The sequence below is a fragment of the Syngnathus typhle genome, linkage group LG4 (genome assembly GCF_033458585.1).
Source record: "Syngnathus typhle isolate RoL2023-S1 ecotype Sweden linkage group LG4, RoL_Styp_1.0, whole genome shotgun sequence".
NCBI classification, from domain to species: domain Eukaryota; kingdom Metazoa; phylum Chordata; class Actinopteri; order Syngnathiformes; family Syngnathidae; genus Syngnathus; species Syngnathus typhle.
In genome coordinates, this window is record NC_083741.1 from 9143323 (window position 1) to 9156535 (window position 13213).

Below are 13213 nucleotides of genomic sequence, written 5' to 3' on the forward strand. Positions count from 1 at the left end.
CAATCCCTTTGCTTTTGGATGTTATCAAAGATGTTTACGGCAGTCTAAATATTGGTTGATATACTATTGATTAGTATAGCATCTTTTGATATAATATATTGCTGGTGTCAGGCCAAAACCTCACAATTCACATTTGGCCGAATTTCATCATTTTTCTTAAATCTCTACTATTGGTCAGTTTGTATGTGTGGGTGCTATTTTTTTACAAAGTATTGTTTAATCTTAAGTGTTGAAAGTGGCTTGCTCTTATTCACGATGCAAAGCTACTGATTGAACCAAACTTGACAATTTTGGGGAAAATTTGGAAGTTACAAGGTTTTGGCCCAATGCTAGTCTTTATTTATTTATTTATTTATTTATTTATTTATTTATTTATTTATTTATTTATTTATTTATTTATTTATTTATTTATTTATTTATTTATTTATTTATTTATTGATTTATTGATTTATTGATTTATTGATTTATTGATTTATTGATTTACAATTGTCTGTAATTTTTTACATCGATTATCCCAAACAAGAAACACACATTTTGAAGAAATGCACACAGTACAACCTGTTGTTGAGTAACGGTGATTTTTAGAGTTGGACCAGAACTGTTATTATGGATTTATTGCTTTGTACAGTACAGAGACATGTTTGGTGCCACTTGTACACTGGTGGTCCAGACTGCAACCTTGTTGCTGATGGTCTTTGCTCGCTAAGAAAATGTAACTTTCTTGCAAAACCAATTTTTGCCCTTCACCTTTGGTTAATTGTGCGAAGAAATGGTAATATCAGTAACAGTTTCTGAGACACAAGCATAGTCATTCGAAAGGGGAGGGTGAGCAAAAGGAAAGTTTCACCACAAAGTCTCATGCATAAATACTCATTCACACACATTTATATTGTGAAGTGCTGATGAATGGCCCTCACTGAGAGTGAACTTTGGCCCCTAGAGCAATTCTAAAATGGAATGTGTTGACCCATTCTTTATCTGTTACACTATGTGCACATGTAATAGGCCAATAAATACGATTTGTGATCTCTGTATTTACAAATAGTTAAAAGGCCATTTTCTGGATGGAAAATTATGATTTTACTGGTATTTAATAGTTGGAATTTGTTCTAAATATCAGGAAAGGTTAACATCCATGGGAATGTTCCCTTCATCTTTTGTCATATAACATCTTTCTGTTAGCTAAAATGTGCTTAAATTATGTGCATTTTCTAGTTGTGCTACTCGAATGTTTTTATATTCTGAGACAAACAGGTTCATTTGTCTTTGCATTGCACCAACCCTCCGATTAAATCTCACACTGAATATTCTTCCACTAAAAAGAATGCTGTTAACACCTCTGCATTGGCGATGATCTGACGTATGCATATTTGACGACCAATCTTTTGCGATATTGAAATGCCACTTGTTGCACGACACGGCTGGGGTTGCTAACATCACACAGGGGTACCATGTTACAAAATGGAGCACACAGCGCATCAACATCAAAAAGAGACAAACCTTAATGTCCAGTTACCAATCACAAGTTACTATGTCACGTGTCAAATGTCTACACAAGAACAACCAAAAAAATGTGCTCTTAATAGTGATGCGATACAATCAATATTGACGGTGGTCAGTTTCTGTTTACAAAGCTGTGCAGTGACAAGTTTCTAGATCTTTGTGTCTGGATTGTAGTTTGTGGTATTCGATCCAGAACCAGGTCATGTGATTAATGAGGGATCTCCTACTGCAGGCTTCTGCATGTTTGTTTTTTTTAGAGGCCTCTGCTGATGGGATGAGAATTTCTACATTAAAACACAATTTCACTCCAGATAATTATATCTATCATCAATATGCATTATAATACATTTACAGGTTGCCAATTTGATATGTGCTCAACATCTTTTGATTGAAATACTTATTTAGTAGATTTTCATTGATACATTCTACTTGTGGAAACAACAACAATGGATCGGGATTTCTTTTTTACTTTTTTATCGTTCGTATTTGATGATATTATTTTTGACTATATTGACACACACCCGAGAGGTCTACGCATGTATCATTGTGTTTGGTCTAAGAATATCCCTCCTGCTGCTGCCCGTATCCATAGCCTCCTCCCTGAGACTCTTCTTGCACATACTCCTCCGTCTTCTCCCAGCTGGCGGCCCAGCCTCCGTTCACCTGCGTGGTGGCGCCGTACGACTTGCCGGGCCCACCGTAAGCACCGTAACTCTGTGTGATGTCACCCGTCTCCTCTGCCAGCTCGTCCTCGTCGATGAAGCCGCACTTCTCTTCGCTGGTGAGCTCGGGGTCGGCCCAGGGCTGTTTTTCTCCCGATGCAAAGATCCCATAGAACACCACGCCCCCATAGTGCACCATGGAGGCAATCAGGAACACGTACTGCCACTCTTCTCTGGTCTGAAGTGAGCAAAGGAGGAGAGGACAATGTTTATATTGAATTTATAACAAGTAGAGCCCCGCCAATGAGAATTTCTAAGCATTAATAATTACAAATATTAATGGTTGTCAGCCAGAAAGACCGTCTTTGATATGTACTAACCTACATCTACAACCTTAATGGTAATTTTTGCTTTATTATTTTCTCCATTTTGAAGTGTTTTTCTTGGCCGCACTGCTTCCAGTATGTGTCTGTGCATGTTTTTTTGTCCATTCAGCTGTAGGTTCTAAATTAAGTGCTACTATATCAATGTACTTTGTCCAATTAAGGCCCTCAGCCAATGTAACTTCAACTATATCAATGTAGCGCACGGGGGGTTGGATGAAGAAACTTGAGAGTGTTGTAACGTCCTTTTCTTTTTATTCGGTCTCATGTACTACAACCTGTCCCAGACGCGGCTTCCCCACACTACTCACTTGGATCTCCGTCCCTCCTCTCTTTCCCTGAATCTGGACCCTTGAGCTGCCTTTAACCTGCCTGCATGGGTGTCCAAGTATCTTCTGACTAAAAAACTCGACTTCTGGTACATATTTATTATTACTTGCACGCAACTGTTACAAAAATACAAATACATACCATGTCAAGTGGACGACCTCCTTTCATTAAATTGTGACAACTATTGTGTACCCCACATCAACAGTCTCTTTTATTAAAGTTTGTCAGTGTCTTCAGATTGATTGGTCACAGCAAGTCAGGCTTGACTAGCAAAACTCATTCTGCCCTCAATACTTCATTCAGGAATCTAGATATTGTATGTTTGTTATGTCATTCATAATCATATTGATTGGAAAACGTTTTTATACAATGTTTTTGTAGATTACGGACAATTTCAATTAATCTTTGATGCGTGGGGCAGGAGTCTGTTTGTCAAGATTGGATTGATTTGTGGTACACCATAATCCAATATATGATTATTTATATCACGCTTTCGCAACATTTGTCACTATAACAAAGCACTTTGTCAGATCATAAACCGACGTGTGATTAGACTAAGTCTGTATTGTGTTATTTTGTTTTTGGGAGGGTTACTTTAGGCATGAAATGAAAGTGGATTAGCTTGTCAGCTTCTCGGCAAGCTCGTTTACCTTGTGTTTCGTCATGGCACCAACAATAAGTGGACACACCATCCCAGACAGGGTACCCACTCCGTTAGAGATGCCCATCAGGATACTTGCATAACGGGGTGCGATATCCAAGTGGTTGACATTGAAGCCTGAAAATAGAACATGAAGGAATCATTGGGGTGGATTTGTGTCTAATTCATGACGAGTCTTTAAAACCTGATTATAAAATCGAATAGAGGGAGATATTGTAAGGCATCAAGAAACAGAATGACAGTGACAGAGGTGGCTGGGAAAAGATGGACTACCAGTGGAGAAACAGGCTATAGGTCGCCATGTTTCTACCCGCTCCCCCACTCTGAGTGGCTGCTCCATTCTGTCTGCCTGACAAATCTCTTGAGACCATTGGCTGTGAATTATTTAACACTCCAGGAGAAAGCTCAGGAACAACAGGCAGTCAGTCACATTTTGCATGCAGGCGAAAACCTTCCTTTGCTCTCTAACTAATATAAACAGTTATTAATGAGCTGATTTGGCAGCAACAACACGCCAAAATAAAATGGATAAAAGCCTTGCAGCAATTACAGTTGCACATGGATAGAGGGGCTGTTGTGGATGCAAATTCGACATTTTATTGCAATGCTCTCAGCAAAATGCCACAAATACACATTGGGATTTGAAAAAATACCAGAAGTATGACTTGTTCAAAAAAAAAGGCAAATTCTTTCAAAGATGCCATCAAATGTAGACCACTGAAGAAAGTAATCAGGTTGTCTTATTGTAAACTATATCCAGACACCACAAGAATAAACAGTGCTGCCATATAGTAGCAGTGTCAAATTTTTAAAACACTCTTAATTGTTGACTGGTAGAGCTACCCAGCTTCACTGTAGTAAACTGTGGGTTAGTTAATATAAAGAAATCACAAATTTTAATTTAGTGACACGTCTGCCACAACTGATAGATTTCGGCTCTTGTAACATTTCCAGGCCGACCACAAATTACAGCTGTAGGTTGTCCAGACAGAGGACCCACATTTATGCAATATAACCTGTACTTACAGTGCATCTGTTCATATACCATATTTTCCGGACTATAAGGCGCACCTAAAAACCTAAAATCTTCCCAAAAGCCGACAGTGCGCCTTATAGTCCAGTGCGCCTTATATATGGACTAAATTCCTAAATTCAAACTGGCCCGAAGCATTGTGTCATGAAATCAAGCATAAGTGGCCTGCTGAAGACTATGAATCATGAATCAAAAAGACTATGGATCATTATTTTGTGATTATAAAGTCATTTGTTGCATCTGAAGTTGAAATAAAAAAGATAAAATGGAGAATGATTTGATTTGGATTAAAAATCTGACATGATGCATTAATGGTGCGTCTTATAGTCCGGTATATAGTATATAAGGATTAAGTTTTAAAATGGGCCATTCATTGAAGGTGCGCCTTATAGTCCAGTGCGCCTTATAGTCCGGAAAATACGGTAATTATATCTAACTAACAGAATATTTAACAGTTTTCAATATTTTTCAAGCAAACATGGGCCTATTTTGGTATCAATTTAACAATATATTTATTATTGTGGTTGAAGCTAGCAGCAGTGACAGTAGCTCATTCTGTGTATTTAGTCTGTGATCCCCCCTTTAGTTTCTAAATCCCGTGGATGCATTTCCGACTAAATTTCAGGACATTCCTACTGGCATATCATTCATGTAATATTCACATCTACTAACCTGATATAGCAAATCCACTGAAGCCAACTGCCAGCACCAGGAAGGAGATGGCCACGCCTTTGCTGTGAGAGTATCCTACCACGAGTAGCAGTGTAGCCTCCATGCCAAATCCTATCAAAGAGGAACAGCAGGCTTCATACAATGGCACATGAAAGCCCCCAAAGCCCGCAGGCTGTTGCCCATCACGATGCCAATTGAATTAAGCGAGCGTGATGATTTTCTCTCAATTACATAAGGGGCGGAAATGAAATCAACGTTCAATGACAATCACCGATCGCAAGTATTGAGCATCGCACCAGCACACTGACCGCCAAAGCAAAAAAGGAACAGTGTGTATCCAACGTTACGACAGTCACACCCTTTAGTTGTGCAAAAAGAGGTGTGAAAATTGATACTGGGCCCTCGGCCGAGACTTCTCACCTCCGCAGTTCATGATTTTTCTGACTGTGGTTGTTGACAGGATGTTCTTACTGCGCAGGTAGTCGGCCAGCTGGCCGCCAAAGGGCACAATAATGGTCATCACCAAATGGGGCAGCGCAGACAGTATACCAACCTATGGCCACAGGGAATAATAAATGTAAACCAATCATTCCTACAAACTTTTGCCTCTGATCTATTGTCCAGACTACACGTGAGGAAAATGTTTATGTGACTCACTAAAGCTTGAGTTTATTAATCTACTTTATCACTATCTCATCAGTAGTTAGTTTATCTAGATTTTCTTTTTTTGTATTAAACGCTAACCCCTTACTTGTTTATAAACGTTTGTAATGATTCTCGAAGTATTTTACATACACCACCAACGGTACAATGTCTCCCTCTACTGGTAAGCAAAACAATCACTGTCAAGTCTGTTGTATTGAACTTTTTTATCACAAAAATGTATTTAGGTGCATTGAAAAAGCAAATGTACAATATGTCGATCCGTTTTTGATTTGGTTTTGATTTAGATCTTACTTTGTTTGCCTTGTGTCCCTTTGGTCAACGTGTATCTCGTTACGTTATTTGCCTTTCTGTTCCTTTAAATAAAATTCTTTTTGAGTGAACGCCAGCCCCGCTTCTCTGCATTTGGGCCCACATCCTCATGCACCTCAGCACAATTCTGTTTAATACCATCATTTGAGTATTTTAATTTGAAAATGTTCAAGGTTTAAGCCCTCTACAAATGTTCAAATTTCGTAAAGTTGTTGGGGCTCACAACCAATGTTCCCTCTAAACTGCGCGCGTGCGCAATCGCGCACTGCCCGCACATTCTCAGCCCACAAGAAAATCTATCCAGCGCATAAACAACATCTCCCCCCACCCCGAAGCGAAGCGATCTATCCAGCGCATAAACAACACCAACACCATGTGTGTTGGTCACTTCACACATACTCAACATTTCAATCTATCAAGCGTAAAAGGGATTTACCTTGCTTATCTCAAAGCCAAACACTTCCTCAAAGTATGCAGGTTGGCTGATAAGTAGCAAGTAAAATGTCCAGCTCCTGCAGAAGTTGGCCACAATGATTGCATAGACGGGCATTGAGGTGAAGAACTTCTTCCAGGGTGTCTTGAATTTCTGTAAGAGAATATTTCTCTGCAATTCATTTCACTATATGGGCACATATAGAACAAAGCAGTACACTTCAATAAATAGACATAACTCAAGCTAAATTATAGACAAACATAGTAATTACTGTTCACTGGTAATGTTGCTGGCTTTGTTGGTATGTATCGCCTCACCTCAGCACCGCCCATTAACATGGCACTCTCTCCAATGCTTTCCTCGATGTAGCAGCGCTCCTCATCAGTGATGGTTGGATGTTCAGCAGGGCTCTCATAAGAGACCAGTACCCAGAAAATGTACCAAAACATCCCAACGCATCCTACACATCACACACAAACAGAAAAAATGTATAAGGATTTAAGATCCCTGAAGATGTGCTTTTACCCCCCCATTTTAACTGTGCGTATTCAAACTGTTTGATCAAACTTTCCAAATGCCTGAGGGACTAATGCTCAGGCAGGACAGCTATGTATCTGTTTCCAGTACAGAGAGAAAGATGGGGGGGTCAGTTATTAGCACAGCAAAACATTGGGGGAGGAAATCAATACTTGGTCTGCCTGGTTACAAATCCATTCGACTTTGACTGGATGCACTGATAATCAACCTTTGATTATATTTTTCAGTTCTATGCTTTCCTGCCTTAATAAAAATGTAAGCAAGCTGTAGGACCCAATGTGAATGTCTTTCATATTTTGTTAGTTATGTAGATATAGTCAGTGCCGTAATTAGCCATACCATAGACATAAAACACTGAAGACCATCCTGTATACTGCACCAGTATTCCAGCCATAGGCATTGCAATCACAGCGCCAGCATAGGAGCCTGAAAAAAAGCAAGACAAAATAGAGAAGGTATAAGGTCATTCACAATAGAAAATCCTCCCATAGCAGACAATAGCCTGAATAGTTACCACAGAAAGAGATGGTGGCCAGGCGACTCCTTTCAAGTGGAGGAGCCCACTTACTCCAAATGCCATGACAGGCTGGGTAGGTGACTCCCTAAATGAGATTTTTGAGAAATACAAGTCAAGCAAAGGCTCTTCTTCGAACAAAAGCGTCATTACAGTTTGAGATGTATTACATAAGTATTGAGTGCATGCCCTTTTCTATGACCCATGGTTAACAAGAACTAACAAGATGATCATTTTCATTCTCGTAATTAGCCTGAACAAATGATAGCTAATGAACGTGGTTGCTGGGCAAAGCAACCGTGTAGCTACATGTTCATCACATGCTAATTTGTACAAGCCGTGCCAACCATACGGGGTAGAGCTGTGTCCTTTTAATGTTGCAGGTTATGATATGTGAAAATTATCTCACTCGTTAAGCATTGGACATAATTTGTTCACAGACTCTGGATTTTCTTGTGTGTGTGTCATGTATTTTATTTATCTTTTTACTAAAAACCAGACTTATAAATGGAATGATATATATTAGCATTTGCTCTAGGCAACAAAGCTGTAGTGGACTCGATCAATATTGCGCATCTCAAATTTCCACTGGCTGAATATCAAGTGCACTTTACGCTCCTTTGCTTTTCCGCTGTGTAAAAATTCAAAAAGGCCAATGTCTGTAATAGCTAAGCATCATACAGCCCTATAATGGAAAAGTGCGGATGGCTTTGTAATTATGTCCGCTTACCTCCACCAGTCCTTGTAGTATCCTAACGAAAATGACACAACCATAATGGACTCGAGCAGCCGAGGGAATGAACATGTTGAGTATTGATGTTAGCACAATGGCTGCACCAAACACCCTAAAATGATCAAATGCATTTGAATAACACAAATCATATCAATCACCCTCACTATTATTTCAAATGTAACGTTTGTGCCCAACAAAGCTGTTTTTAACCAGATTTTTAAATATTGTAAAGAAAAACGTGAATATTCAAACGTGTTGAGATCATTAATGCTGATTTAATTGTAATTCCATTAGAGTGATACTGGTTCTCCTCCAATGGTTCAGCAGCATAGCAGACGTCATCGAAATAAATATTTAACACAGGCACGTCCCATCGCCATGTCGCCTAGCAACCAAAGTCGGAGCTCTTGCCCCCCAAAAGCGTTTCATAAATGTGATCCAAGTGTATGTGCGCCCGTCTGTGATATAAACAAATAACATGAAATTCGAGAACTATATAGAGGCGTGAGGAAAGTAAGTATATCTGACTACACTCACGCGCGCGCGCGCACGCACGTACACACAAATACATGCAAACAGCTATTTCTCATTTCTGTCACATGCTCCGCCTTCCTCATCTGCAGCACGCGAGAGGGGGCAACCCTAATCCGGTCGACTCCTGTGTCAGGCACGGGACCAACATGGCGGCAATTACATCTGGGTGCAGTAGAGCACGCATGAGAATAACGAAATGTTGAATTTAAGAAACAAAATAAGTGGACACTTTCTAATCCATTAGTTAAAAATACCAATATATATTTTTATTTTCATTATTATTATTATTATAAATCTTGTAATCAAATATATAAAGGAATTATATATAATATATAATATAATATATAATTTATATATAAACGAATGACATAGACATGGCATGAGCATAAAAGGCCTTTTTGCAACAACACATTGGTGGTCTCCTCACCACGCCCCTGCAGATTAGAGCCCGCGGCCCCTAGAGAGCTCATTAACAGGTGGCACAAAGCCCGACACCGGGGCCTATATATATGCCCGCAACATGCATGGCGGCCCCCCGCTGCAACGCATATCAAATCCCACCATATGACAAAATACTGAATGTATGGTGATATGTATTCATAGACTACTGCACATAGGCGAACAATAAAGGAACAACAAAAATATATATATAATATATATATATATATTTTAATTCAATGCACATTTGAGTTGGGTGACGTGGGCAGCGGGTGTGACATGTGGAGCCGCCGCATATACCTGTTTGCAGCCAGCCTGGATGAGATGTATCCTCCTGGGATTTGAGTCACTATGTAGCCCCAGAAGAAAGATCCGTGAATCATTCCCACCGTCTCTGGGTCCCAGTTGAATTTGGCTTTCTGGTAAATCGTTCGGAAAAAATATAAAGAACACATTTTGATGATTTAAGAAAATATATATTTTCCAGAGGGAATATTTATGGGCTGATACCTTTGAGTAAAAAAAATAAAGCTCTGCATTAGTCACCGAGTAATTTCCCATTACAAACGCAATGCTTGAACTACGAAATTTTGGCTTTCCTTTAATACAGCACTATGACTGAGACCTATATTTTTATTTATATATATTCTGCTTGTTTCTTATACGTTTTGTTCGATAGGCCTAAAATAAAATAAAAAATGACAAAGTCTTTCACCTAAAATTATTAATGCGAAATGATGTCTGTCACTTATGCATACTAATCCACATCGACGTATTGAAAGATATATTTACTTCTTTAATAAGATGTTCCTAATTCTTTCTATATTGTTTTCAGATATGGGAAAACGTTTTCACGCATTTGGAGACACGGGCCTTATTTGTCACGAAAAGCTTTCACACGCTTTTTGTCGTTCTCTCCTATTGTCTATAGCTCGACACGATTAGGTGTTGGGCACACCTCTTTAATGATGATTTTGCCGTTTTGATGGATGGTGCTGTTGTTGACCATGCCCACGATGGCCACGCCCAAGTTACACCGGATGCCGAAAGAGATGCAGAATCCCAGGCCGCTCATGATGGCGATGATGTAGCGGCGCGGCAGGCCGAAACAGTTGCAGTCGCACAAGGGGGGCTTCTTCTCCGCGGCCTCACGCGGCCGTCCGTCCTCGGTCAACTCGATCACCTCCGAGCCTTTTTGTCGCTTCTCCATCACCCTGTACAGATCCCGTCCAGTACACCGGGACAAGACCGCACCGACATGCATGAAGATCGTGTAAAAAACCCCAACCTGAGGCCATGTTTCATTTTGGTTTAATCTGGAATAAATGTCTGCTTTTACATGTTTGGTTTATAAAATAGACAACACGCGGAAGAGGGAGGCCTTAGGCGTCTCAGGACACACCTCCAGTGAATTCAAATTTAAAAAAAATAAATGTCATCAGGTTCATCATTCTCCACAGGGAAGGGGGGAAATGGAAATATGTCCTTGTACCGCATTGCAGCATCACTTTTATGATCATTAGCATTCAGCACCTCCCCACGCACGTGTGGGTATCCCTCAAACGTCTTCCCTCTTTTTTTCGCCCCCTCACGCACATATTTTCGCAGCATTTTTTTTCCTGTGCAATTAAGGGATATATATGTATTTGGATGGTTAAAACGTAAGAAAAATAAACCGTATTTAACTGGAACCCATTTGTAGGTTTATTACACACACAAAAAAACAATCAATTGTTTATCATTAACTACATTTCGCTGCATGTTAATGAATCGAGCAGAGTGCGATGAGAAATGATTCCCGATTGAGCAAAGAAAATGAAATATCCGTACCACGCATGGAGGGGGTGCCTAAATAAAGCTGGATTTTTTTTTAGTCATTCATATATTTATATTATTATTTTTTCAGCCAGTCATATATATGTTTGTATGTCTAAACCCATTGTGGGCCATACGGTAGAATTCAACTTGATTTACAGTAATATCCCACATAACACTGCAAGTGTCCCTGTATCAATTGACTGACCCCTGAAAATGACATCAAGCGCGCGCGCACACGCGCGCGCACATACACACGCACTCGATTGCATAATTCCTCTCACTTCAAGAGGCGTGCCTCTCTCTGCAGTTGTAAATAACTTGTCAGTGGCTTGCAGGTGTGTTAAATCTTTCATTACAAATAAAAATATGACATGGACTTTCTCAGCTCTCCGTTCAGGTACGATGAGTTAGAAGCCATCGGCTCCTTACCTGTGCATGTGGCCCAGGGTCTTCCCCGCCAACTCCTTCATTCCCGCCGTGGCCTTGGTCTTGATGGACTCCATATCCAGTCTGTATGTGCAGGCCCGTGCTGTCGTTGCTGTTGTAATCTGTTTTTTACTGCTTGTACGTCATGTTCCTTCGCGGGAGAGCCGACTCGGGCGGCTACACGGTGAATAACGAGCCAAGTTCTGATAGAGCAGACCAGTTCAGACAGGATCCAAATGATGGCTCTTCTTTGTCGATGAATCTCCTCAAAGAAAAGCGCTATCTGCTAGTAAACTGGGTTAGACGACGTGAGCGCCTTCATCCAGCATCAACTCTGCTCCTGGATGGCGAGCTGGTGAGCAGGAGGCGCAACTGGCCAGCAGCGAGCAGCAAAAACCACAAAATGAGTGGACGACGAGTGAACGATAACACTCACCCAGATAGGAAAAGGAAAGAGGAAAAGCGACAAAGTTGATATTAGATGAAAGCGATGTAGAGTTGCGTGTATAAAATCAAAGCGGGAGTCAGCCTCTGCTGTCTCCTGTGCTGAGCGCAGGTTGATCTGACAGCGTGTTCAGCACCGAGGTCAGCGACAGCCTTAACATCTGGACACGTGCAACATGAATAAGGCCAAAAATCACCAATCAACACCGAAACATATTCCCCCCAGTTATTCATGTGTTTATAACGTAGTAACGGTATTTTACGAATAATTTGAGCCGTTTTCTATATGTTGCTTCCAGGCATGGTGCGATTTTATTGTGATGATTTTAATTGAATGTGAAAAAAACATCAAAACGCACAATTAACTCGCAAACATATAAGGGTAGAAATCCCCTATTTGGTAGTTGCAGCCCCCAAGGGCGGTGCCATGGAAACCGAATGAGCAAGAGTAGATTTTCCCTCCAACCACCTCCCCTGCTCCGCGTAGGAATCTATCAATAATGTATGTGTCTCACCACATGTTCATCTCCCAGACAACCACGATACATGAACAAATTGTGCGATTAAAAAAAACGAAGTGGGGAAAATGTTTTAGTACTTATCTTTTTTTTTTACTTGGGAAAAAAATTGAACACCACTCATGCATTTATGCATGCGAACACACGCACACACGCACACACAAACACAAAATATATACATATTGTATGTATTTAAAAATATATACAAACTAACAGTGATAATATTAACAATCAATAACAATATTCATTTGGCGAGATAATTCAGTATTGACATATATGTAATAGTTTGTGAAGCTACATATGAGACATGACGGGGGCGGAAGATTTTCATTTATGGGTAAAGACCACCACCTGGTGGTCATAAAAATAACATCAGTAAACACTAACGAGGTTATTGGTTTGTTACGACACACTCCTTATTCTTCGAATTTAAAATTGTTGACCTATGATTGTTGATTTATAATAATACATAAAAGTGCAATGATAAATGTATAATAGAAATTAGAGTGCATAACCATTTGTGAGTGATAGTTTAATCGCCAGATTTGTAGCATAAAAATGTCGTTGCAAATCCATCCATCCATCCATCCATCCATCCA

At 40.0% G+C, this 13213-nt stretch overlaps 1 protein-coding gene across 1 annotated transcript; it reads right to left on the reverse strand.

The window, feature by feature from the left end:
- Nucleotides 1-503: 503 nt before the first annotated feature.
- slc17a6b (solute carrier family 17 member 6b) lies at nt 504-12094 on the reverse strand. Its single transcript, XM_061276694.1, has 12 exons — nt 11656-12094; nt 10367-10622; nt 9709-9827; nt 8434-8548; nt 7704-7791; nt 7529-7615; nt 6970-7112; nt 6656-6805; nt 5665-5797; nt 5245-5355; nt 3529-3656; nt 504-2403 (listed from the first exon to the last, which is right to left on the reverse strand). Exons 1-12 carry the CDS (start codon nt 11727-11729, stop codon nt 2059-2061), a joined length of 1749 nt encoding a protein of 582 aa, XP_061132678.1. The 5' UTR covers nt 11730-12094; the 3' UTR covers nt 504-2058.
- Nucleotides 12095-13213: the final 1119 nt, after the last annotated feature.